The sequence below is a fragment of the Corapipo altera genome, unplaced genomic scaffold (assembly GCF_003945725.1).
Source record: "Corapipo altera isolate COAL_440 unplaced genomic scaffold, ASM394572v1 104, whole genome shotgun sequence".
Classification (NCBI taxonomy): domain Eukaryota; kingdom Metazoa; phylum Chordata; class Aves; order Passeriformes; family Pipridae; genus Corapipo; species Corapipo altera.
The window spans coordinates 4,801,531-4,828,690 of NW_020884920.1; the positions used below are offsets into that span (position 1 = coordinate 4,801,531).

General features: G+C 44.2%; 2 protein-coding genes across 5 annotated transcripts; both read right to left on the reverse strand.

The window, feature by feature from the left end:
• Positions 1-319: 319 nt before the first annotated feature.
• On the reverse strand, positions 320-11,703 carry FLCN (folliculin). 3 transcript variants are annotated; one of them, XM_027656666.1, is made up of 12 exons: positions 11,647-11,703; positions 10,039-10,317; positions 8,697-8,843; positions 7,809-8,030; positions 7,046-7,206; positions 6,212-6,303; positions 5,297-5,487; positions 4,785-4,898; positions 4,273-4,396; positions 3,880-4,011; positions 2,522-2,627; positions 1,554-1,755 (listed from the first exon to the last, which is right to left on the reverse strand). In XM_027656666.1, exons 2-12 carry the CDS (start codon positions 10,285-10,287, stop codon positions 1,554-1,556), a joined length of 1,740 nt encoding a protein of 579 aa, XP_027512467.1. In that variant the 5' UTR covers positions 10,288-10,317; positions 11,647-11,703. The 3 variants fall into 3 exon arrangements, with proteins under 3 accessions (XP_027512468.1, XP_027512467.1, XP_027512466.1); XM_027656665.1 differs by lacking the exon at positions 11,647-11,703 and adding an exon at positions 11,458-11,526; XM_027656667.1 differs by lacking the exon at positions 11,647-11,703 and having other exon boundaries at positions 320-1,755; positions 10,039-10,287.
• Positions 11,704-13,187: 1,484 nt separating this feature from the next.
• On the reverse strand, positions 13,188-24,670 carry COPS3 (COP9 signalosome subunit 3). Of its 2 annotated transcripts, none has more exons than XM_027656488.1 (11): positions 24,513-24,670; positions 23,041-23,153; positions 22,883-22,932; positions 22,106-22,198; positions 21,189-21,368; positions 20,053-20,193; positions 18,559-18,732; positions 17,715-17,801; positions 17,303-17,416; positions 16,665-16,745; positions 13,188-16,346 (listed from the first exon to the last, which is right to left on the reverse strand). In XM_027656488.1, the coding sequence occupies exons 1-11, from the start codon at positions 24,635-24,637 to the stop codon at positions 16,293-16,295; spliced, it is 1,212 nt and encodes a 403-aa protein (XP_027512289.1). In that variant the 5' UTR covers positions 24,638-24,670; the 3' UTR covers positions 13,188-16,292. The 2 variants fall into 2 exon arrangements, with proteins under 2 accessions (XP_027512289.1, XP_027512290.1); XM_027656489.1 differs by having other exon boundaries at positions 16,009-16,346; positions 22,106-22,266; positions 24,513-24,644.
• Positions 24,671-27,160: the final 2,490 nt, after the last annotated feature.

Sequence of the window (27,160 nt, forward strand, 5' to 3'; positions counted from 1 at the left end):
GTTGATGTTGGATTGCTTAGGAAAGCTGGTTTTTAAAAGATAAAACCAGCTCAGCAATTGAGAAGGTGTAAATGCCGAGTAACGTCTCACCTGCTGTGTTATACAGCTCTGAACTGGACCAGAACAGTTTTCAAGTACAAAAATAAAGACCACCTGGACACTCTACAATAAACTAACACAAACAGTGTTAAGAGGAAAAGACTATTAAATTCTGTAGGTTAGATCTAGGCTAAGATGCAGGAATTTTGTGGACTAACTGCTGCTTCCCCCACCACCACACACACAAACACATTGCAAATTAACACAAAACCAGGCTTTGTTCCTTTTACAAAAATAGCTCTTATGAGATTTAATGCCTGTCTCCATTGTACAGATGTTCCAGACAAAAATCAACCTGCATATTTTATATATAAGAACAGAATTCGTGACAAGTTGGAACATCCTCTCTGAGCTTGAATGAGTGTAGAAGGTCACCTGGGTAAAACCTGCCTTTAGCTTGGTCAGAATGTCTGTGGTAATGTCAAGTTTTCCCAATAATGATCCAGAAAAACCAAAAAAAGACATAAACCGTAGACTTCACAACAGAAACAGTGATTCCTTACAGTACAGATAAGGAATACCTGTTTAGGTAATTAAAAAATGCACCAATGTTTCCATGAACTATTAAGCAAAAATGGCTACTATAGAGTTATATAAGGGAGCACCTACAGGTTGAATCTCTTCTGCTTAACTTAATTAGGAAGCTAAAAAACTACTTCTGAAGACAGAAGAACTCCAGAACCTTATCCTGGTGAGGGTGTATCTTCATTACCTGGAAGTTCTGCAACCACAGGCAAAACAAGGCAAGTATTTTACCCTCTGAGAGGAAAGCAGGCTGCATTTTGAGACTTCTTATTTTACAATTCGCCCTCCCAGACAAGATTTCCAAAGCAAATGCTGAAAACTTCTCAAGTTAAGATATAAATAAATAGAGAGGAGTGACAGGACTCCCATGGGATATCCTGACTTATGCTACAGCAGAAAATAGTCTCTTAAATCTGAGCATAAAGTGGTTTGAAATAATTTACATGTGATCCACACCCTGTGACGTCTCTTTTTTTTGGTTCTTGTTCTCTCGGGCATTTTGGAGATTTATGTGGGATTTGCTGAGATTAACCATATCCAATCCCAGGAGCTCTGGATGTTGTCATAGGCATCTGAGTCTTGCCAAGGAAGCTAGATCTGAGGTCTGCTGCCGCACCATAATGCTTGACGAGGACAGGATGGGATTTTAATTAATTCACACTGATTCTTTGAGCGTTGCTGTGTTTTAGTCTCGAGTGTGCAGGTATAGATTGAGAGTTGAGTTTCAGACAGAGAGCAGCACTGTGTATTAGCACTTATTAGTCCAGTCTCACAGCAATTAGAAAAGACTCAAGTCACTCTTCAAGTTGGTTTGAGGACCGGAGGACAGTGCTGGAGCTGCACCATCCACCTAAAGCACGTGCTGCAGGCTCAGCAGAGGTAACTCGGGGTTCCCTGCTCTGAAGGCAGCAGGGGAGGTTGGGCACCCTTTAATTTCGGGACTCTGAGGACGTTGGGCTGCGAACTGTTGACATCAGGTGGGACTTGTACGTCTTGCTCAGGCCGGTCATCCAGAACTTGAGAAGCTTGACGTTGTCCTCCTCTGCAGCTCCCAGAATGCTCAGCAGTTTTTGGGTATCCTCCTTGGGTCTGCTGTCCACTTTAGTGAATTTAAAGAGGACTTTCACTTTACTGCAGAAACAAGAGACTCCTGTCACTATTAAATGGACTCACGCATCAAATATGGAACAAGCAAGAAGTGGAGTTTCTCTTGGCAAACAAATATTAACAAAAGCTTCAACCAGTGTTTTATGGAAACTATTCTCATGCTTTGATGAGGAAGAGGGATTAGTTAGGGAGGTGACTCATTTTCAGTAGTAACAAGCATATTTCTAGTTTGGTTTTTTTCATTCTAGCGGAAAGTACAACAATTAATTGTGACCACTGGGAATCTCCTTGGGAGACACATCTAGTGTCCATCTGGCCTTCAGGTAAATTCACGCATTTGTGATGTTCCGTGAATTACTTCACATGACTGACTGGTCTTCCTTTACAGCTACTTGCACCTTTGAAATGTAGTGCCTGCAGGCACAAGCCTGACATCTGTTTGGCATGTTACCTGTGCTGGGATATGGCTGCACACTGACAGGCACTGAGGTATTTGCATATTTAATCCTCCTAAGGAAGGTGAGGCAGACAGGTGTTGTCATGCAGGTGACCTACAGATGTGTGAACTGAAGCATAAAGGTTAAAAACTGCTGAAAGCCAAAAAGAGAGTTGGACTAGAGCAGAAAAACTCTGATATTCTTAACTACCGACTTAATTTACTCCTGTAAATCCAGCTACCGTCGAGCTACAGCAGAAGTTACCTGACTACAAATCTGTCCTGCACTCTGCTGTATCTGCTCCAGGATCAGTGCCAAAGCTGTTTCTCTGAAAGCAAAGCAGCTGTACTTACTTCATCCACTCCTCCTTCAGGCAAACAAGGCACTGATCCACAACATCTACAGAGAGGTTCTGGTTGGTCAGGGCAGCTTCGATCTTGTTCAAGATTGTTGGGCCAACTACAGGAGCAGGAAGAGGGGGAAAGGGTGAGAAGGAGGACACACAAGTTAAGGTTACCTGTTTACACCTTTAGTACTATTTTACTACTGTTGAATACATCCTCCAGTGGCCTTCCTGGATTTCATTTCCATGAAGGGGAGTTGAAGATCATCCCACTAGAAAAGCATCTGATCCAAGAAGCAACATGGAATTTAGTGAAGGACCCCAGCACGTGCAAACAGGAGCCTTTGTTTTCTTCAGACCCACTTTTAAATGCTACTTAGATTTTGTTGTTCCCTTATCAAATGCTTTGTACAACATACAAACGTATATATAAAAACATAAACCCTCAATTCTGAAGTCTCCACTTACTCTCAGTTTAATATTCCTTTTGCTAAAGGTAGTTCCAGGATACTTGGTGAAAAAATAAACCAATATCCAACCCAAGGCACTTCTGAACCACTTTTTGGAATTCCCTAGGAAGCTTTTTTTCCCAGCAGTCTGTGGCCTAGTAAGTTTGATGCTTTGGTGGAAAAAAGACCTTTCAGTGACTATTTTTGTCCAGAAGCTTCTGGACATGCCACTGTTTGGATGGAAAGTAGACTAATTATACATGTGGGATCTACAACAGGAAGAACACTATGGAGAGAGCAAATCTCTGCTTTGCATCTGCATCTTCAAGGGACAGAGCAGGAAGGATGAGCCATATGCTATGTCTTTTGAGACACTCAGTGAAGGCAACTCATCTAAATTAAGACTTCCCAGAAAACACAAGACTGATGGACCTGACTCAGATCACATCTGGGTGCAGATGTTCAAGTGCTTGAACAAAGCTAGTAAAATAAAAAACTCTGGGTATTTTTCTAGCAGTCCTACCTGCCTATCAAGTGGAACATGGGAGATGAGTAATGCCATGGTTCTTATAAGTTAGACTTACTCAAAATAAACACACAAATATTTCAGGATAGGAAGTGTTCACTGTGGGTTACAGAATTTCCCTACAATTATTCCTGTACCCATGTTACAGAATCCATTTCTCATTTATGAAAATTAATAACCAAAATGCTGATCTGGTAAAGCAAATCCTGCATAATTAATCAGTCTGTTGTGAATCTCACCTCCAAGAGCAACACCCCAGTTGCAAACTAACTGGCTTCTACTCAGGCTTCCTTAAGGGCCAGTACATGAACAGCACAAAAACCAGTCTAAAGATCAAGATGCTCTTTTAACCTCAGTGACACAGGTTTTCTTTTCTGCTTTCAAATCACCCACCTCGATCTGCTGCAACAGGGCTACCACTGGTGACAACAAACTCGTACTTGTTGAGGGACTGCTCGTCGTCAAACAGAGTTGGGTAGAGACTGGAGCGGGTGGCAGCACGGACCTCCACGAGGACTGCAAACTCTAGAGCAATAAGAGCCCAAAAGAGCATGAACTGTGCTAGTCCAGACTATAAAACACAGCTACAGACCCTGCCAGGATCAGTGCATGAAGAAGGTGTTGCACCTTTCAACCACTGATCAGGCAAGGACACGGGGAAAACAAAAGGAAGCGGCACAGGCTTTAGTTCATGCAGCCAATACTTATTAAAAAAAACCCCAATAGCCTGGTGTCCTCTAATGTAAGATGACAAGGGAAGGAGAGGGTTCTGCAGCAGGTTCTTACCAGATGATAGGATGTGGGGTGGGATTTGGACGTGTGGGCTCAGCCCTAGGAAGTTACACCGATAGGCCTCTTCATACTGGTCACTGTAGGGGATGATCCGCACACACCCGATGGGCAGCATCGTCTGCAGAGGGCAGGAGACACATCAAGAGAAACACTGCAACTAAACGAGTAAAGTACAGTTTTCTCCCTGAATTCCAGGGCTAGCCAAGACCTGGAGCACTGCTCAGGCAGATGCTCCTGATTTGGGTGATCAAATTATCCTACTCAGCTTGAAAGACTACGCCGTTGCTGAGGACAAGCAAGGCATCCAAAGGTTGAGAGTTTTTGTTTGGTGCATGGTTTTGGGTTTTGTTTTTTTTTGTTGTTGTTGTTGTTGTTTTCAAAAACACATAATTTAGAACACACTGTTCACAAGGTTAAATGTCAGAGACAGGTCATTATAAAGGCTGGACTACTAGAGAAATACATGTAAAAATATACAGGCAGGAAACGAAGGGAAAAGTTTCTACCCGTAGCACGTCAAAGGCAGACTGGACAAGATCCACATCTCGAGCTTTCCAGATGACCTGGTTCCCCATCAGAACATGCCAAGCCAGCATTCGGAATGCTGATGCCCCAAGAACCTGAAAAACAAACCCAAAGCATTCTGCATTGGTTACAAAAATGTGTGAAATGTCCAGTTTGCCCTGTCAAAAACATGGCTGACATGCAGGATAATGGCTTTGAAGATGCTGCACAACCTCTGTATTAGGTTAGTGTCACTGCTCTTGGGAAGATGAAAAGTGCAGAACTGGAGTGAAGTCATATGATCCCAACCCACATGACTGATGATCACTAGAGGCCCATGTGATCCCAGAGCAAGGGAGTGTCCCCAGAGATGCAGCTGATATCGTGTTACTGGCTGGGCAGGCACTGTGCTGAACACAGAGCCAGGAAAGAAGTGCAGATTGCAGGGAATAAATATACCTTTCCAAAAAACATTATCAGGAGCAAAGTTTGTGAATTCAGCATCCTCTTTTACCTGTCTCATGTGCCTGAGAGAGCGAAAGACAGACAACCTTCTGTGAGCTACATTCCAGCTGTTGCAATCTGGCATCAGAGATGTTTCAGGTGAGCATTTAGACAGTTCCTGCCCTTCCACAACATCTGGCTGGGAAGAGGGCTTCTCTTCTTCCTCAGAACCATCCCAGCCTTCTGACTCTTCTTTCAGATCTGGCAAAAAAAGGCAGACTGGTCATAAAAACTGCTGCTCTCTAGGAATGAAAACTGTCTCAGAAGTGCCCACATGCTGCAGCCATGTGATTTTGGCTGTATGTGGGAAGACAGAGCTCAGAACACAGTAACTGAAAGCACTGGCAACAGCACAGACACACCTAAAAGTTAATGAAGTGTTAATTCAGATAAAAGATAAGCGTTGAAGGGTCAAGAAGGGATTTTAATCTTCTACAGCACATAGAGTCACATCTTTTGACAGCAATGTGTTCTCTATTTAGTTTTAAAGGTTATGGCCAAAGCTTTAGCCTAAATTGGTTAATTAAATAATTCAATGCAAGCGAAAAAATTATGATCCTTTAATTTTAGAAAGTTCACAGAAAAAGAAGCAAGAAGTCTATATGTGGTGACTGCAAATTCCTCTGGCTGTAGATTCATTGGGAGGGCCAGCACAGCCAGAGAGAACAATAATCATGATGATGCAACACTCCTACTCAAGTGACAAACACCACATCTTCGTGCAGAGAGCCTTTGAGGCGCCTGGATTTCACATTCCTGTCAGAGTCATCTCCAGATGGGAGAGAGCATCAGCTGCTGCAGAGACTGCCACGAAGATAGAGCTGATGAGAGATGCTGTGCTTGTGATGCTGATCAAAGGACGTGGTGTTTATGCATACAAACTATTCTCAGAGGGTCTTTCCAGCTCTGGAAACTTCTATCTCACCTGCAAGTTTTTCCATCTGAACGAGGGTATCTTCTGTGGGTGCTCCCTCCAGAAGTTTCTCTGTAAGTCGGCTACCACAAGCTTTCAGAAGCCTGGAGACATTGAAAGAACGAGAAGCAGTGTTTATGCAGGCTGCTTGCTGGGTGCAAAAAACCAGTAAGAAATTCGGTGCCATGAGCTCAACAAAAAAATCCAACCACCAACCACTCTGTGTTTCCTTCCAACACATCCCTGTGCTTTCCTCAGTGTGGAACTATCAACACATCTTATAGTCACTGCCATGCAAAGTCACCCAGATCCCACCACTTCGCAATTTCTTTTTGCAACACACTTATCCCCCATCCAAATCACATGCCAGTGTTGCAACCCTCTCTGTGGCATCTTTCCAGGGAAGTTTAACAAGACACTCAGGCACTGGAGCAACTGGACTCCCACAGAGCCCAATGGCTGCCCCTCCCACACTGCTGATTACAAACCACGGGCACCTTCAGGTGAACCACCACAGTAGGTCAATTCAAGGTAGAGCACACTGGGAGTAGGAGCATCTTCTATTCTTTTCTTCCACACTTTTACACTGCAAAACCTTTCCATCTACACAGACATGGCTTCTATTAGCTGCCACATCAGTTTTACTTTACAGCAAAAAGACACTTTTTCTGTCCTAAAGGCATCAGCATTGGCTCCTTCCAATTAAGACACTACTCCGCCCAGTCCGATTTATTACCTCAAGAGAAAAACCACACAAACACTCAAAGCACATTCCCAGCCTTTCAGAATATGGCAGTTTTCTCCTCGGGAAGGAGCTGTAGAAGCTGGAAACACTGTTGGCCTCACCAAGCAAAGGAAGTGTGCAGACATGCCCACAGGTTCTCGTCGTTGGTCAGGGATGTCAAGGAGCGGGCGGCGTTCCCGTTCCGCTGGTGCAGGAAGGGGGTGAAGGCCGTGTTCATGCGCTGGGCACGCTGAGGGCACCCGAACTGCTCTGCCTCAAACACCTGCACACAGAGGAAGGGCAGTGTCAGACACTGAGAAAGATTAAACGTTCCCACAGAGTCGAAAAATCACAGCAAAAATACCAAGTGAAAAGGGTGCGTCACTCACACACGCTCGTCCAGTTATGGGAAAAGAGAGAGAAGGGACATCTTGTGCTCAGATTGACTAAAATTATTGTTAAGTAACACTTGTGCTCAAAAATCACTGTCCTTCACAACTTTAGTTACTTAAATTTCTCACAGAGCTATTGTCTAGCAGGTCTGTGAAAAACAATGACTCTTCAAAATGACAAAGGCATCCTTCCCTCCTGCACTCCCAGATACAGAATACTGGAATGGTTGGGGTTGGAAAGGACTGTAAAGATCATCTTCTTCCCATCCCCTTGCCACAGGTAGAGATACCTTCTACAGGTTGCTCCAAGCCCTGTCCAACCTGGCCTTGAACACTTCCAGGGATGGGGATAGGCACCACCCTCTTGTCCCTTGTGTGTCAACCTTAATGCCCACCCTGGCATGAGCTGGATCAGCTTTTTAATTCAGCTGTCAATCAGTCATCATGATGTTTTGCTGCTGTTGAGTCAAAGGGACTCTGTGCACTGACCCACCTTCAGTGCTTTGCCCTGCAGCTCATCAATGATGCCTCTAATTTTTCCCAACAAGAAAGGCCAGGAGTTGATGAGGTAAATCCGGTCCATCATGATAGTGATGATGCTGTACCAGCGCTGGAAACCTCGAGCCAGGCTGTCTTTGATAAAGAAGGTGTGGCTGAACACAAACCCATGCTGTTCATCTCCGAAAAAAATAGGGCCTTCACGTCCTGGGCAGACCTGAAGGGAGGGGACACTCACATTAAAGTAGCTCAACACATCACAGAGTAAAAAACTGAACAGCTTCCTGAACTTTAACGCACACCTGGTGAATAAATGAAGCCCTTTTTAGGCTACTATCCAAGAAGTGTGGTCAAATAGCCCTCCAGAGGTATCCTACAAACACTCCAAAACCTTCAATTTAACTGTATTTTAAGAATTCAGCTCCATTCAACTATGATACTGAGAGTCCAAAAGGGATTTTGCTGATCCTGGCACAAAAATGCTCATTAATCTGTAAGGTTTTCCCTTCACTTATATGGGATGATGAATGCCAGTGGTCCACAAAGACCAAATATTTCTTGGCACTCAACAACAGATTCAGACATTTTTACAAAACCAGTTTATCTTAGAAAGAAAGACAATAAACACGAGGAACAAAAACAAGAAAGGGATATTTTTAATCTCACAAGGTGAGAGGAAGGAACCCTCGAGGTTATCAAAGATCAACCTTACAAATTACCACCAATTCTGGAACGAACCCAGGCTTCTGTGCCTGTCTGTCCACCTCATTCCCTCCCTGTTTCAGGCTGCACAGAGCAGCCAGGATCAGCAAAGCAGCATCTTGGATTTGAAGCAATGCAGAGGCCCATAAATGGGTCTCCCCCTGTCCCCCAGGGCCGTTACCTCACAGCTGAGGCTGCGGACGCAGGCCTGGCGCACGATGCTGAACAGCTGGGGGTGGTTGGGGTGCTGGTGACTGACGTACTTGATGGAGGTTTCCTTGTCATGGCTGACATATCCCGGGTGTCCTCCTGCAAGAGAGCGGCACCCCTGAAGGCAGAAAAGCAAATCCAGCCATAAATGAGTGTGCAGTTATTCCGGTTTCCAAAGACCTCTGAGTATTCCCTTCAAAACACCGGGAAACGTTACTTACACGTATAAATAGGAACACAGCTACTCAGAAGACAAAGAAATGGGAGTCAGGGTCAGGATTTGAACCCACCTCCTCACACAGAACTCTGTGATATACTTCCTCTACTCTTACGCTCATTTGCTGCTACTTTATTTCACTGTGAACTTGGTGCTGGCTCTAGAAGTGGTAAAATTCAGTTACAGCAGCTGTGAAACCAAGTGGCCAAACAAAACTGGCCATTACAGAAGGGAAAGTGAGATACCTCAGAGCAAATATTAATAGAAGAAAGTATGAGAATCATAGAATTCCAGAATGGTTTGGGTTGGAAGGGACCTTAAGCATCACCCAGTTCCAATCTCCCACCATGGGCAGGGACACCTTCCACTATCCCAGGTTGCTCCAAGCCCTGTCCAATCTTGGACACTTCCAGGGATGGGGCAGCCACAGGTTCTCTGGGCAACCTGTGCCAGGGCCTCATCACCCTCACAGGGAAGAATTTCTTCCTTATATCTAACTTGGATTTCCCCTCTTTCAGTTTGAACCCATTACTCCTTGTCCCACCCCTACAGTTCCTGATGAAGAGTCCTACTCTGGATTCCCTGCAGGCCCCTTCACATACTGGAAGGCTGCTAGGAGGTTTCCACATGAACTTCTCTTCTCCAGGATGAAAAGCCCTGAATGATTGAGAATATATATATTTTATCTGTTGTTTTAATTGGTTTTGCATTTTTTCCTGTTTCCTAATCAATACTGCTCTTAATATTATTATTATTAATAAATGGACTGCCCTAATCTAACAAAGTAAATGCTCTTCAAGGATGAGAAAAGCATTTCTCAGACACAAGAGAATCACAGAATCGCAGGGTTTAAAGAGACCTCAAGACAACATCCTGTCAAAGGTCTGTGTGCTCAACAACAGCTCCTTCATCCTCTTGCCATGGATCATTACAGTTTATGAGGACTTGGAGATCATCTGGCACTAGCAGTCACACACAAAAAGGTGCAATTCACACTTTTTTCCCTCTCTAAATAACTCAATTTCCATTAGAGAACTTCAAGCCCTTTAGTCAAGCCAAGGGCCGCTGATGTCCACACTCAGACCTTCACACTTGCCTCACACATGTCTGACTTCTTTGGCCCTGGGCTGCTGGAGTCGGCGCTGGCCCCTTCTGCCGGGCTGTGCGAGCGGATCCGGCTGCTCATCTGGATCCCACCTTCCTCCTCCTCCGCCTGCTCATTCTGCCCAGAGATGTCCCCGCTGCCCGCGCCCTGGGGCAGCGGCGAGTGCAGAACCTCCGTGCAGAAGAGAGTGCGAGGGCCGTGGAGCTCACAGAAATGGCAGAGGGCAACGATGGCATTCATAGTGAGAGCTCAGCACACCCCCCAGGCCTCCTGCAGAGGGGAGAGAACACACAGCGTCAGCACACGGGATATCACAGCATCTCTTGGGTCCGAGTGGTGCCAGTCTCGCTTGCATCCCTCCAGGAGCAGCTGGCTTTAAGCTTAGCCTAAGGGAGCAGCACAACTCCACCTGATCACAGAATCAGTGTCATTTAGGTCAGAAAAGACCTCTAAGACCATCCAGCCATCCAGTCCAACCTGTGACCGATCACCACCTTGTCAACCAGACCAGGGCACTGAGTGCCACATCCAGTCATTCCTTGGACACCTCCAGGGATGGGGACTCCACCATCTCCCTGGGCATTCCACTGATCCAGGACCAACTCTCTGTGTCCTGATGAGAAAGGAGGGGAGCAGCCCGGTACCCCCCACCCCATATACAGGTCCTTGTTGCTAAGCTAGGACACCTCAGGCCCCACTGGGGGTGGAATGGGGCTGGACTGACCCCTTATGCCCAAATATCTCTGGCCTCACAGGGGCAGGTTCATAGAATCCCAGAATGGTTTGGGTTGGAATGGGACCTTGAAGAACACCTCATTCCACCCCCTGCCGTGGGCAGGGACACCTTCCACTAGCCCAGGTTACTTCAAGCCCTGTCCAACCTGGCCTTGGACACTTCCAGGGATGGGGCAGCCACAGCTTCTCTGGGCAACCTCTGCCAGGGCCTCCCCACCCTCACAGGGAAGAATTTCTTCCTAACATCTAATCTAAACCTGCTCTTTTTCAATTTGAACCCATTCCCCCTTATCCTGTCACTCCAGGCCCTTTTAAATAGTCTTGCCCCATCTTTTCTATAAGTACTCTTCAGGTACTGGACGACCACTATTAGGTCACCCCGAGCCTTCGCTTCTCCAGGCTGAACAATCCCAGTTCTCCCAGCCTTTCCTCACAGGAAAGGGGGCTCTATGCCTCTGGATATCTTGGTGCCTCCTCTGATCAAGGCTGAGGTCTGACAGACCAGACCTCCCTCCCCGGAGCCTCAGGCCGGGCCGGGCCGGTCCTGCTGAGCGCCCCCGGACCCGAACGCCTCAGGCCCTGCCAGACCCGGGCCGAGCTGTCCTGCCGGGCCCTGGTCCCGGTTCCCCGGTCCCGGTTCCCCGTGGCCGTTCCCCCCGGCCCGGCCCCGCTCACCGCGGATCCCCCGGCCCGGCCCGTGTCCGCGGGCGCCTGACACCGACTGACCCACCGGCCGTACCACCCCCACCGCCACCCGGGGGGGGACAGGCGCAGACAGCTCCCCGCCCGCCCGCCGCCGCCGCCAAGAAGCAGCGAGAATATGGAGGAGAAGGTGAGAGAGAGGGATGAGGAGCCCGTTCGTACCGCGGGACCAAGCCGGGACTTCCCCTTGTCCTTCCGAGTGTCCCTCACACCCCCCCCCGGCTGTGGCAGTGGCACGGCCCAGGGCCGCCCTGTCCACAGGGGCCGGGCGGAGCCATTACCTCAAGAGAGGGGGGAGATGAGGAGGTCCGGAGGCACCTCCTTCCCTCCCGCGCTGTCCCCTTGCCCCGCTGTCAGAGCGCAGAGCGGGGACAGCAGTGTCCGATCACCGAGGAGCCGAGAGGAGCCGAGCCGCCGCCTGTGACCCGCCGGTGCGGCACCGGGAGCGAGCCGCACTCCCCCCGCGGAGTGGTGCGAGCCGCGCGGCGGGTCACGTGACCGGCGGGCTCCGGGAGGGGCCCCGGGCGGAGCCCCCCAAGGAGCCGGAATGGGCGCTGGGACCGGGGGCACACGGCGGGGTCGGGAATTGTGGCTACCGGGCTCACGAGCTTCGCCACCGGCTGCCACATAGCCCCTTTCCCCCGCTGTAGCCCCTAGGGCGGTGCCGTGCTCTCCGCAGCCCGGGCGTGACTTCGTCAGAGACTCGGCACGCTGGCAGTACCGTGTGTTTTAATTCCTTAAACTGTTTAGAATTTAAGATTAGGGCTGATGAAGACTTCAGCGCATTGTCTTCTCCCAGTTTATAAAGCAGCTCTACCGAGGTGTTTACACAGGAAGGGCAGGGAACCCAAGTTAACTTGTTAAGGTTCTTCACTACAGACCCTTCACTCCATTAAACTACTCCAGTTTCTCTTGAGGGTATCAAGTTTAAGTATTAGAGGATTATTTTGCTCTAGGAATCTATGATGTAAAATAAACCAAATTCCATGTGAACTATGAATCTTTTCAGGCTTCAAAATAAAAGCTCTGGATTCCCCCTCTGCCCCTTACAGAGTTTTAAATAACCCAATCAAAACAAAAGTAGTTAAGTTTTCAACAAGATAACAACATAGATCATTTAACTGAGTAAAACTTGTACTCAAATCCAAAAAAGTGCAGCTACTGCTGACACCACTACAATACACACATCTGGATCCAAGCAGTCACACACGGGCTAATCATTATGTCTGATGAAAACAATACAGAGATGGTCAGCAAGATGGATTATTATGGAAACACAGAGCTCAGATATGAATCCCAAAATGGTTTGGGTTGGAAGGGACCTTAAGGACCATCCCGTTCCAACCCCCTGCCGTGGGCAGAGACACCTTCCACTAGACCAGGTTGCTCTGAGACAATAGAAGTGTTCCATCCAAAATCCCACAGCCCATCTCAGACACGGACCTGCAGCAGCACTTCCTAAGGAAGACACACAAATGCTGTTCCTACTCAGGATCACTCAGGACAGGAGAGCTCAGAGATGCCCAGAGCAGAGCTGGAACAGCTCCTGAGCAGAGGGCACAGCCACACACAGCAACCAGCAGCCTCCCACCCGTCACCCAGAGTCTCAGCCTGAGAAGCAACAGGAACAAGAGCCCCCCCAAAACCTAAGGAAAACCCAGACACAGAAAACCTACAATCTCATTTAAGACAAACTAAGAACGACTCGTTTGTTATCTTTATTTTCCAATAGCACATTTAAACAACTTCTCAGGACTAACCTCCCTGGCCATTGTGGCCACACAAGAGAACATTTCTAGGTTATACAGATCGCCTATGACAACACAAACACCGGCTGTGCTGCGGGACACAGAAGGGAAGTTGGGAAGGAGGCAGCTGGAGTTACACAGTGGCGCGATGGCAGCGCTGTGGGTGTCAGCGGAGGTCACAAACTGGGGCTCCTCGGTGGCACAAAAACAGGAGGGGGGTTGTACACAAACAGCTTCGAACCGTTTCTTCTTAGAAACATTTAAAAGTCTAACAGGAGCTGGCCTAGAGACCCCTCCTGTGGCTACGAATGGTAGTTGCATGTCTAACACTGCCTTCAGAGAAACCACCCTTCGTGTCTGTGCTAATTAAGACGCATCAAAATTGGACTCAGACATCAAAGCGTGCACTCGAGTGTTCCGTGGATGACGCCTAAAATGTGGCCATGCAGGATGGGAAGAACCAGCCACAGGACCTCTGAGAGTCCAAGTTCAGAGCAGCACAGCACATACTGTTCTTAGATTTGAGCAAAAGTTCTTCCCTGCAGTAAATACAAATTAAAACCAGAAAGCTCAAGTGCTTTCAAAGCGTCTCAGCTGACCAGCCCATGCAATTAGTTCCAAGATTTGAAGGAGCTGCTTCATTAAAAATCTGACTTAATTTCAGCAGTATCTCAAGACATGCAGATGCCAGACCGTGTGTGTTTATCAAAGTAGGACTTAAAAGCCCTTCCCTGAAGCACTTTAGGTGAATGTTTTATCTACTGATTCTACAGGTGGGACCTGACTCGGAATTTTTAACAGAAATCAGAGATTAACAGCACAACTACCCATGTCAGAAAAGGAATCTCAGCAGTTCTCTAACTTTAAAAGCATTTGCCCTCTTAAAAATCAGATATATAACTTGAATCACTTGAAACTATTACACAGCTCTTTCTGCCATCCTTTTGATGTGAGCATGGATTTATTTTATCTACTGTAGGCAAGAAAAAAGAAGAGAAAAATGTAGCAGCTATTTGCCAGCTGCATATATTAAGTTTGCTTCCAATTCCACAGCTGGAAAGCCATCCTGCAGCTCTCAGCAGGTAAATCCACGCTCACTAATAGGAACTAGTGGTGTAAAAATGGACATTTGTGGTTTTTCTCCAACTCCATGACACCATCCTGAATACTTTCTCCCCTGGCAAGTGTGCCCTTGGTAAGGAGAGGCAAGCCAGGCACGTTTCTGGATGGGTGAGGTTTGGGGTAGGTTGTTTGCAGTTCTTTCTGTGAGTGCCACAGTGGTTGTAACAACCACTTGGTGCTCGAGCCCACAGCATCACTAATCCAACTCATTTAAGACTTCCACGGGAACAGAGAGGAAAATGGTGTATGTTCAGCACTGAAATCACTGCAGGATTAATTAGGAAAAAAAACCCCTTCAAAAATCATAAATCTCTTTAGTTACAAGACTGGTAAGGCAAGTTATGAATAAACCCAAGAGTTTGCTTTAGGATCACGTGTAAAAGTTGCCTCCATGGAAGCCTCTACAGCAGGAAGCACAAGTGCTCAGTGGTGAGCTGCTCACACCACAGACCTACATACACTGTGTTTGATACTGAATTGCTATTTTGTACTTTCAAAACCACCATGCACCATCAAAACAACCTGGGACACCTCCTTTCACCCACTGTCACAGAGGTTCTGCTAGAAATGAGACACCACTTTGGGGTGAAAGCCCCAACACTTCTGTATCAGCACTGGAAGTACAAATGGGATATTTTCAGCACAAATGGGATATTTTCAGCCACGGGTGACCTCAATACAAACAAACTTCACACAGCAAGAGCCAGAAATGCTCAGCTCCCACTTGGGCTCCTGAAAACAAGCTGCCAGGTTAGCAGTGCCAAGCAGCTCCTAGTCAGGTGTTTCAGCAGGAAGCAGAGGCTGCTGAGCTTCTCGAATTCTGACTTGATGACAGGTTTATTTCTGCCTGACAGCAGGAGAATTGCACTGACGGGAAGGTGTTTGAACAGTGAGAATCTTCAGATACACGAGAACTACAGAAAATTAAGCAGCCCGTTGATTTAAGGGGTGAAGCACTTTAAAGAATCCAACAACAAAGTTTTAAAGTTTAAAATAGTGAATTAAAAAGCAGGTACCATTCCAGCACGTTATCTCAGAATAAAATCCTGCATTTTGAGAGCTGTTTAGAATTCCATGTAGAAACACTGGTTTCCACCACAGAAAAGCCTCTTGAATACCTTTATGGCAGTTGTATAGGAACAAACATTTAAATTCCTTTCAGTGTAAACAACTTCCTATCTAGAATCCTCCAGAACACCAACATCTTCCAAATATCCTTTTGTTCAGGTCTAATAAGTTTCATCTAAGAGCAAATAATATTAGCAAATATTTTGTACCAGAAACTTAAAATCATAAACTGCTGTCATGTCTCTTTTCCCTATAGTGATTTCTGCTTTGCAGCAAACTTCCTCGCAAGGACTCGCCGATATCCTCATCCTTTTGGGAAGAACAGTTCTTATTTCCTCATTTAACAGACAGCACCAGCTACACCAGCCATATGCAAATTCTCTACATTATGATTTGCTTAAACTCCACCCCTCTGCCCCCACCACACATATAAATCTGCACTTCGAGCCAACTTTAAATACAGAATAATGAACCAATAATTATCTTGTAAGTGAACCAACACTAGTTTGTATTCTTCCCTGAATAACACTTTTTTTTTTTTTTTGCAGAAGAGGACTGCTACAGAAACACAGCAACATTCAAACCCTTTAAAACAAAAGGTAGATTATTTAATGCATTAACGATGTTAATCTGAAGATAAATAAATCCACAACAGACTTTTAAGTTTCTTTTGAGATTTCCTTTTCTTTGCAGAGAATATTTCTGATATTATACAGTACTGAGAGGGTGTTCTTTTATTTTCTTAATGTCCAGGTGAAAAGCAAAGCTCAGTTCTCTCTGCTCTCTTCGTGGAACTCCTCAATGCCCTATTCCAGGCGTGATTCTTTCGTAAGCTTTTACTTGAAAGCGGAGTGGTGAGCAACATTAATTTCAAGAATAACTGGATGGTTTGGTCCCTGAGTCATCTTCTTGAGAGCCCATACTCTGAAAGGGAGAGAGTTAGTTCTGTTCAGAAACAGGCCTGAAGGTTTGAGAATGACAGTTCTTTGAAGTTAACAGCTAGGAAAATAAGGTGCATATGAAAATAACATGCACTTCCTTTCTGATTGAAATCCCTGCAGGATTAATTAGGAGAAAACCCCTTCAAAAATCATAAGTATCTTTATGGTGGTTCATGATGTTTATGCACATATTATCGTTAATAATATGGAATATTAACACTGTAAATAACATTCAGTAGAACATACTCACTGCACTGAATGAATCTCTCACATACTCTTACAAGACACCAAAATCAATTACCTTCTGCACAAACTGAGGGTTCACAGTGATCTCTTGATCCATGGCTTTCAGTCGTTCATCAAGCTCTATACATTTCAGCATCTTAAAAATATACATTAAAGGTGATTACTTTGTCCAGTCTGGACATGATCTTCAAGACATTTCATGGCTGTGCCATGTAGAACCAGTAACCTCTGCCCCTGCTAAAGTTCCACGTCAAAATATTCTCATCCCTCATCTCCCAGACAAAAGTGCCAGACCATTTTTAATCCCTTAATTTGATCCATAACTTCATCCTTTTTAAGGCCTCTGATAGACAGTCCCTTGAGGGTCACCCACAGGCAGGTTATTGACAGCCAGTGGAAGGGATGCTTGAAGTCTAAAACTCTCAAAACAATCTTTCTAATCCATTCAATTCAAGGATCATCACATCGCCAACAGCAAGCAGCCAGTCCCCTGAAACAGCTCAGGCTGTGCAGGACAAGAGAGAATATACTGACAGTAACTATGAATGTAAAACCTTTACATACTGGTACTGTGAAATAGTCAAATAATGACTCTCAGTCCTCAGTCTCTACATCTGTAGTTACCTACACTGGCTTCTCTGTTTACAGACTAAGGCTCTTTGGTCAGTATTCCAAAAGCAGTTAAAGATTTACCTCCTGATCAATGTTATGAAGCATAGCTGGATTGTTATATTTTTCAGGATTATCATGGAAACAGACCATACCATCTTTCTGATTAATACTTGCAAAGATTTCACCATCTTCTATCTGAAATGAGAGAGGATTTAATGTAAGTTATCATCAGGAACAGAATTTCAGGTAACTATAACACACACATTCCTTGTGGAATAATCTTTAACTTGTTTGCTTTTACTTTTTAACAGCTTCCCAGACACACATAATTCACACAGTAGGTGGATATCAGCTTTTTAGATATTTTGAGAACAGTCTAAACACCACAGCAGACTGACAGCATTTCCTCCACCCTGAAAAAGAACAACTCAGACCATGTACTGCCAACCCAAACACTAATTTTAGCACAGTTTAGCCAAGTCATAGGTCTTACCATGTGGAGGACGTATTTTTCTGCTTCTTGGGGCCCCGACAGCTGCACTCGACTTGCCATGTCTTGTAATGACAATGTTAAAAACGTCTGAAATTCACAAAGTATCGAATTGTTACAACCAGATGTTAAGAATTTTCCCTGTCAATCCTCTGTAGCCTAAGTAATCTTATTTTGAAAGTCTGATGGGGAGAAACAAGTGTAACACGGAGTTATTAAGGGACCGTGAGTCAGCTCTTCCTCCAAAGACATGAATTTGTTACACTGTGCACTTATGGGGTCATTACCCATTTCTGCAATTCCTTTTTACCCCACACAGTCCTGACCCCACCCCTCTCCTTTTTACATGAAAAAGGTGACTGTCCATCCCTTGAATTTCCTTCCAGACATGCCTATACTGCTTTCCTTCTGAGGTCTGGATTAATCCAATCTCTCAGGGGAAGGAGCACATCACTCCACTGCTTCTGTTTTCTCCTTTTATTTCAGACACTTCCAAAATCTGTCCTATTCACTTACTCTTCCCTAATGAAGTAGCCTGTAAAGTCCAGCTTTATCATTCTGTGAATAGAGATGAAGGTCACTGGGTTACACTGCTCACTTTTTTGGTTATGCATGAAAACCTCGTGGGCAAATGCCTCTGACAGATAGACTGAATCACCTTTTAAATAATGCATAAGTAGCCAAGTGAATTGCTTTTCTATGTAAAGCATTTTAGTCTCATTTGCTTCAGACACAAACCTCAGTTTCAGTCATTTCTCTGCCACGTTACTACGTCATCATTTTGCTCTAAATGGAACATATTTCAGAGATACACTCTTAGAGGAAAACCACTCACAATTTCTCTTACCTTGGTTAGCCTCTGAATATTCTTTTTGTAGAGAGATGACAAGCATTGCTTAACCAGCCCCATATTGTTATCCCTTGTGAATGTTTCACTGTGTTTGTTCACCAGATTTCGAAGCTCCGAGGGTTTATTGGTTGAATAAACTTGTGCTAATTCGTGGTAAGCATTGCTAAGAGGCTGCAATTAGAAAAATGAGAACCCTTCTTAAAGAGCACAGTGTTCACCCAGCACCACAAAACCTGTTCAGAGCTTTAACATTAGAAGCCATGCAGGCAGAGAAGTAAATTTAAGTAGCTCGAGCATTTCTCATAAAACATACATGATGCCCATAAGTGGCTTTATGGCAATGACAGATCCTCATACACTAAATCTTTATTACTGCAGTATAAGATTTAATAAACATCATTCAAGGACTCTGTGTGACAGTTTTACTTTCAGCAGCCTGAAAAAAACTTCCTAGCTGACCAGCACAAGAAGAAAGCTGAGTTTGAGGTAAGTAGGATATTGCACAGTCACTGCCCACCCATTAAATTTGCTTTGCCCTCTGAGACACTCATCCTTGACCATGATGTGTCACAGCATGGAAAACAGGCACTCAGGGTCAAACTAGTTCACCAAATCACCTTAAAATGGTTTGAGCTTCTTTATTAGTATCTGAAGTTAGAAGATTTGTGGAACTCTCCAGAAGTTTGGTCACAAATCAGCAAACTCAGCGTTAAATAAGAACTAATTAACTGTGTGTTATTTACATAGGATAAGAACACTCTCACTAGCAGTTTTGTCTCCCACCCTACACCTCCTTCTCTGAATGTCTACAGACTCCAAACTTGCAGCTTTTTCAGAAGCTTTTATTCTCTAAAAAGCTGGAGTTTGGGAATAAACTGTTTAACATTTTGTACTTCAATCAGATGAAGTACAGGTTGAATATTTTCCCAAGGACACTGCATCTTGAAAGCCAGGTGAAATCTGAGTATTTCTAAAATTCTAACATAAAAAGCTATAAAGGGATGTGCAGTAGCAGTGAAGAGAATATTGGTGGCTACTACTCAACCCTGAAGTTTTTCCAAATTTAAATTTAAAAACCTGTATCACCAATATCACAGAACCATGGAATGGTTTGGGTTGGAAGGGACCTTAAAGGTCATTGAGTTCCAACCCCTGCCATGGGCAGGGACACCTTCCACTATCCCAGGTTGCTCCAAGCCCCGTCCAACCTGGCCTTGGACACTTCCAGGGATGGGGCAGCCACAGCTTCTCTGGGCAACTTGTTCCAGTGCCAGAACAACACAGTTTGCTTGCAACAGATGCAAAAATTGCCAAACAATCTTTGCCTACTGCATACTGGAAAGGCAGCATGGGGTTGTACTCTGGCACACTGTGAATTATTTCTCGTGATCTCCAATGTTAAACAGCACCATCAAATGAGGGTAGAAAAAAAAAGTCATTTACAAATTCAGATTTGTAGTTCTACTATTTAGCTGTATTCGCAAGACTTACCTTAATGAATCTACCAACTATCTGGGAAGTGTATTTTGGTAGCTGCTGAACTTTGCCAAGTAGTATCAAAGAAACTAGGATATACTTTTTATATGATTCCAACATAATATGACTGACTGCCATGGCTGGAGTAGTTATTGCCTAAGCAAGAAAGAAAGAAACAGAACAGAAATTAAGTATACTTACTGGTAGATCCTGCTAGCTACTGCATTAATAAAAATCTCAGTTTCAACCTGCATGCAGAAAGGACACAATGACATATGAAATTCTCCTTTGAGCATCGAAGCTTAACTAACTTCTGTCAAAATTAATTATCCAAAAATACCCAAAAAAAGAGGGAAATTTTATACAAGCTACTCAAAACATTTCACATTATAGTGATGCCTACCTTAAAGTAATCCTGTTCAGATTGAATCAAAACTTCTTTCCTTGCTATATATCTAAAGTTGTACCAGAAATCACCTGTAGCTACTTGTTAACCAGGAACGATTAAACAGTTCCCATGGAACCTGGATTTACACCAATCCCTAAGGAGGTTTTATAAAGCTGTTACATCATCAGATCTCATATTTAGGTATGAAAGAGGTCTGCAGAATAGGGAAAGGGGATTTTAGTTTGCTATGATACTGAAACTTCTCAAGAGCTGACCCTTGTTTACAGAAAAGAAAAATGCTGCACCAGCTTATTTTGCACATTTACAGCACTTTCCCCATACACAGAGTTTTCCCACTTTTGCTATTTTCTTTTCTTTCCCTGAGAAAATAAAATCAGAAAATACTGTAGTAGCCTGGAAGAAGAGTAAAAATCAAATAAAATTAGCAAAGGCCTTAGCAAAACCTGGACTATTTTTTAAGCAAACACAAAATTGTGTGTCAGCCTGTGACCCGTTTCTGTGCTGCAGTTCTAAGCACGCAGCTGAAAAATATTTATAGTGAGATAAATTTAACATCACCCTTTGAGCTGCACAGCTTCATGGTGCAATAAGGCTGTAAGAGGCCTTCTTAAAGGAAAACACCTCTAAAGGCAGTTTGTTTGTGACAATTCAGAGGTGCTGTGTTCTCTCAGCACTATTACACGTCTGCTTTTGCCTTTCCACTGATCACACTCCAGACTTACCACACTTCATTTAGAGTTACCTGTTCATAAAAGTAGAGTGCTCTTTCAAAGTTCTTTAGCCCAGTGTATATCATCCCACCATAGTAGTAGTAGCATAAAAAGTGCTTCGCATCATATGCCCCATTCTCTTTACAAATATCCATCATGTCCACATCTAGATACGGGAGGGCAGGTTTAAAGCATTTTGCTAACAAACAGAGCTACAAGAAAATAAATCAAGTTTTCATAAATTAGCCATTTCCATTCAGATTTCCATGAGGAAGAGAAGTTGAAACTAAATTAATCAGTACTATTTACTAAATATCACTTCTCCACAGGTGAAAAAACAGAGCGTGCCAGTAGTGCTGTAACACAGTTTATTCATTGTATCATGGTTGAAACCCCTTAACACAGATTATGAACTGTTATAAATTATCTGACTCCTAAAGAAATTAAACTTTGACAAAGCTGCTTGAAACTCCAGGCCTGCCAAACTACTGTGCTGGCAGCACTAAATATTGCTCTAAACATTGCTGTCCAACCCCAACTCCCAGGAGCCAAGAACGAGACAGGAGTGCAAATCCAGGCCAAAGACACTGAGACAAACATGTCTTTTGTCAGAGCTGAGCAGACAGTAGCTGGATATTACAGTGATATTCCTAAAATAAGCTGTGGGTGACTTCTGGCCCACAAAGAAGGGATGTCAAAGCACTTTGGGAAGTCATCAACAAAACCAAAGATCTGGGGATATGCACTGAATGTTTAAAATTAATAATTATTCTGTATGTCAGATTTGGACTTTATTTCAGTGTATCATATTATTTACTACTGGAAAAAAAACCCCCAAACAGTTGAAAAGCCATTTTTACATTGCAATATGTGAGCATGCATTTCCTCGAAGGGTTATAGGTATTTTATAAGCTTTTACTGGCACAAAAAGCCCTTAAGCTCCCCTTACCTGGCAGAGATCTGCGTGTATTGAGGTCAGCTGGTTTGTGTTCATCTGCATCTTGTCTATGGCTTGTCTGAGAATGCTAATTCCTCGCAGGGGCTGTCAGAAATTACATCTCTTTCAGATAATTTCTCATAGATGGCAGCACATTGGATCTTATGTTGACACTTACAAATGAAAAATAACACTAATTGACAGGTTCCATTAGGTAGTAGTTTATTTGAGGTTCCCTTTTTGTAGGATACTGCAGTCTCTCAATAAATAGAATTTTTGATCTCTGCTTCTACCTCTGGCCAGATTTCACTAAAGTGGCCTGAAAAAGTCAGTATCTTAGCAACAAAACCACTGGTCAAATATTTCTTAATCAAGTTTCCTGTACATTTTAAGGCATCTCATTAAGACCATTACATAACACCAGTGAGAATAACACCAAACCTAGTATCACTGGCTCACCAGTGCTAATAATTTTTGCAGCTCTCTCCTACTCACACACACATCACCTGAAGAACACTCTTGGTACTACAGATTTAACAGTTTGTGTGACAGAGCATGCTTTTAAGTGACTCTCCTCCCAAAATATTTATCTTCCTTCTGTTTTCCTTAAAGAAACCTTAAAATCTTGGGTTTGTTCATTACCTCTCAGCAGACTGAACAACTAAGTAGCTGCACAGAAATACTTAATGTGAAGTCAGTGGCAAGTCTTTATGGAGTAAGAGACTGGTAACATCCCCTTTAAGCCTTGGATATGTAGTAGCTTATTTGTAGTAGATGATACTTGCTCACCTGTTTTCTCTCCACAAGGGCATTTGTTAACTGGTGGCACAGGCCAGCAACTAAATACAGTAAAAAAACAAACAAAAAAACACCACAGTGAAAAATCAGTAACACCAAACTATCAAAAAAAAAAAACCATATAAAGTCTGAAATTAAACTTCACTTACAAGTGTCTGTTGCATATCTAATGTGTTCTCCATTACAAGTGCTGATAAAAAGCTGCACCTGTGAGAATAATGTTTCGAAGTCAGGGATGCTGGGCATAGAAAACTTCACAAACCTGAAACACAGAAGCGAAAGGTTTAGCACTTAATGTCTAGAGGTTAATAAAAAAAGCTACATCTTCATTGCTAAGTCTCTGCACGTAGGTATTTGCAAACAAATCTGAACTGTTTATGACAGCTGGTGTAAGATTTCCCCAGGAGCTGCACAACATTTGAAAACACTTTTCCATGCACACACCCCAATTCTCAATTTAGTGCAAATTACAATTTGGAACAAACTATGGCAAAATCATTTTACCTGGTACAATGGTTAAATCATAGCAGAAACACTGATGAATTTTAATACTCAGCCACACAACTTCCCTGGACACTTCTGCCTATCCTGCAGCCACCTCCTGCTTGAAGGTGCTCAGGAGTTCTCAACTATTAAATTATTGGATGTTTCTCTCTTGTTAGGAGCCCTTTCCCTTCAGTTCCAGTTTCTCTCCATCTCTGGTGGTTCCTGAGCATCTGTGGGCTGTAGCCTTGCAAAATGCATTTTTACAAGGTGCTTGTGAATTGTAACATCAAGTGCATTATCTCCACGTGTTACAGTATTGTGTCTCAAAAGGGTAATAGAACAAACACTACAAAATTCTGATCTTTCCCTTAAAAGACAGTTTTAAAATAATAGTGGAACCTGCAGATACTTCACTGGCAGTCAGGTACAGCCAGTTTGAACTTCAGGGCCTCACCTCAGCACCCCCAGGGCAATTCAAGCACTATCTTGACCTACAGACAGCAGCAAGAGCCTCAGTGCTGTCCAGAGACAAACCCCCAGGAACGATGATAAACCCCACGTTCCACTGGAATAAAATGTCTCACTCCATGTTTACAGTTCAACACACTAATGCCCTGAAAATCAAGTTTTAAAAGCTAATTTTATAACTTTTTTGCTGAACACATACGGAAAACACTTATAATAGAATCAAAGAATTTGGTTTGAGCAGGAAGGGACCTTAAAGATTGTCCAGTTCCACCCTCCTGCCATGGGCAGGGACACCTTCCACTACACCAGGCTGCTCCAAGCCCTGGCCAACCCCAGCAGCAGAAAATATATATGTTTTATAAAAATGTATGTTTTATAAAAACATACATGGGAGAAAGAAATAGAGCCTGAGGGAAAATGACCCCCCACATCTTACCATTTTACAGTAATGGCATTTACATGCTTCAAAGGTTTTTTTCCTTTGAAAATACAAATTTGCCTTGGTATTTTCATTACTAAAACGTGCACCAACGAAGGAAACCAACCCACTGTGAAAAATGCAGATTGAAAACACTTGTGTCCAAAAGAAAAACATTTGGCTGACAATTCAGCACGCTGCCTGGAGTTTTAATATTAAGATATTTAATTAAAAGCAAGCAACACTTACAAGACAGCAAGAACCCCTAATGAGTGTTCCTGCACATCCAGGGCACCGAGCACTGTATCCAGATGGGAAAGATTTTTTGCTAGCAGCTCTCCACTTTTATTGATGAGTTCACAAAGCTGGGTCATTTGCCCTGAAATACAAAGAGCATCGTTGTCAAACTCTAATTAGAGAACACTCACATATTCCCATCCCTCATTACAACCCTATGTAACCTCAGGAAACAGTAGGATCACCTCAAGATTTCATTTCCTTTAATACAATAGGCAATAGTTTTCAACCCACCACATGTTTTTTTTTTAATAAAACATACACCAGAGCTTGTTCCTTGCTGCTCCTCAAGCCCTACCCACCATTCAGGTCTGCTCATAAGCATTTTTTTTGAACATTAAAGATACAACTAAGTACCTACAACAAAAGGATGTAAAAACCTATCCTTAAATTTACTTTGTATAATTAAACCCACAACATTTTCTATTTGCACGAAACATTTCTATTTTTATCAGGAAGGTCTGGTAACCCCAAAAGTTCTTATGAAGAAAGTAGATCCATTCTCATGAACTGCTTTCAAACTCTTCCTCCCCACCAATTAATTGAATAAATTAAAACTACGCCCTTTTGAAGCAGAGTATTGTTTCAATGGTCAATCAAAAACAAATGTTCTCTCACCGTTGCAAAAGTGTTCATAAAATGAGGAACAGTGCCTCCACCCAGAAAGATTTACACTACCCTCAGTTCTATGGCCTTTTCCTTTGAAAGAGGAAAACCAGGGAAGACCCAGCAATGAAGTGACAGAGGGATCAAGAAGTTCCCAATGAGGGACCAGAGCCCAAGAATGCTGGAAATCCACTCCCAAAACTGCTCTCTCCATACAGAATTAAATCTTCAGGCCATATGCATGGGAAGGAACAGGGCTTGTAAAACTCTCTGTGGTTTGATACTGGTATTCAGGCACTGCAAAACCTTAGTTCTGGTAGAGCAATTCATCCACTCTACAGTTCTATCATTCCTCTAAAATACAACACAAAAAACCTCCTCAAAACAGGCTCTGAGCAACATGGTCTAGTGGAAGGTGTCCCTGACCTTGGCACAGGGTGGGATGAGATGAGCTTTAACATCCCTTCCAACCCAAGCCACTCTGGGATTCTGTGATCCATCCCTGTACACACACACTGAACAACTTAGTCCCAGTAGAAATTCCCACACCAGGCCCAACTAAATGTCCCTTTATGTCACCTCTCAGGCAGCCAAATGCTGACAGCCAGAAACCACCACAAGTACACATGTTCTGTGTGCTCTCATGTCCTCCAGATGCCTGTCTGGGACTGGATTTACTTTCACAGAATCACAGGATGGTTTGGGTTGGAAGGGACATTAAAGATCATCTCATTCCACCCCCCTGCCATGGGCAGGGACACCTTCCACTAGCCCAGGTTGCTCCAAACCCCATCCAACCTGGCCTTGGACATTTCCAGGGATGGGGCAGCTACAGCTTCTCTGGGCAACCTGTGCCAGGGCCTCCCCACCCTCACAGCCAAGAATTTCTTCCCAATATCCCATCTAACCCTGACTTCTGTCAGTGTGAAGCCATTCCCCCTTGTCCTGTCACTCCAGGCCCTTGTAAAATAGTCCCTCTCCATCTTTCTTGTCGGCCCCTTCAAGTACTGGAAGGCCACAATTAGGTCACCCTGGAGCCTTCTCTTTTCCAGGCTGAACAATCCCAACTCTCCCAGCCTTTCCTCACAGCAGAGCTGCTCCATCCCTCTAATCATCTTGGTGGCCTCCTTTGGACTCTCTCCAAGAGGCTGATGTCCTTCCTGTGCTGAGGACTTTCTCACAGAGAATGCCTACCTGGCTCATCCCTAATGGGAGAACTTCCATAAAACCAAACAGTCTCTTCTCGAGCCTTTTGCATCCCCAAAACCTCATGACAGAAAGTTCTCCAGCTCAACTACAGGTGTATGAAGAACCATCTTCCACCTGGTTTGTACCTGCACCTTGTAGGTTTAATTTACCTCTTATACGTGATATCCTCAGTAAAAATATTTAACATGTTAAACCAAAGCCAGAAAAAGCTGGAACTCCACCCAAGAACTGCCAGAGATAAAACTTGGGACCACAGAGGAAAGCATCAATTTTTGATCAATTCTGGAGATCAAACATTCCAGGCAGAGGAACACTCAGGACCCATCAACACAGAGGGAAAGTTCAAGAACCAGGAAACACTGTGCCCACACATAGAAAAATTAGGAGTTTGGCAGTGAAACTAAGGAATTCTAACCGTGGCTATTTAAACACTCTTTGAACACGTGGTTACGGTCTCAGACCTGTCATACTGCTCCGTAGTGGTTCAGGACTCTATGTCCATGCTCTGCTTGAAAATGTAGAGCATGGACGCTTGGACCCTTCAGAACCGTATTTTAAACCACTCACTTATCACAACCTGCCCGCTCGTCAGGGAGGTGACAGGCTGGGCTATAAAATCCCAGTTAAAGACCCCGCGGTGCTCGCTCCTCCCCCTGTTTTAAAGGCTCAGATTTGGGTACGACCGCTGGCGCTAAAACCACCCCCTGGGAGAACCGGGAGGGCATCGCCGGCCCCTCGTGGCCTGTCACACCCCCGGGACCCCTCCGGGGCCGCCCTCGATTCAC

Bases quoted from the DNA above. Each gene is read 5' to 3' on its own strand.
- FLCN (XM_027656667.1), bottom strand. From the start codon at position 10,287: ATGAATGCCATCGTTGCCCTCTGCCATTTCTGTGAGCTCCACGGCCCT. The intron at 6,304-7,045 runs GTGAGGCCAACA...CAATGTCTCCAG, and splicing joins CTGCACACTTCCTTTGCTTG to GCTTCTGAAAGCTTGTGGTA. The intron at 5,488-6,211 runs GTGAGATAGAAG...TTTTTTTGCCAG, and splicing joins TCAGATGGAAAAACTTGCAG to ATCTGAAAGAAGAGTCAGAA.
- COPS3 (XM_027656488.1), bottom strand. From the start codon at position 24,637: ATGACCCAGCTTTGTGAACTCATCAATAAAAGTGGAGAGCTGCTAGCA. The intron at 22,933-23,040 runs GTAAGTGAAGTT...TACTGTATTTAG, and splicing joins TAGATATGCAACAGACACTT to TTGCTGGCCTGTGCCACCAG. The intron at 20,194-21,188 runs GTAACTCTAAAT...TTTCTTGCTTAG, and splicing joins CACTCTACTTTTATGAACAG to GCAATAACTACTCCAGCCAT.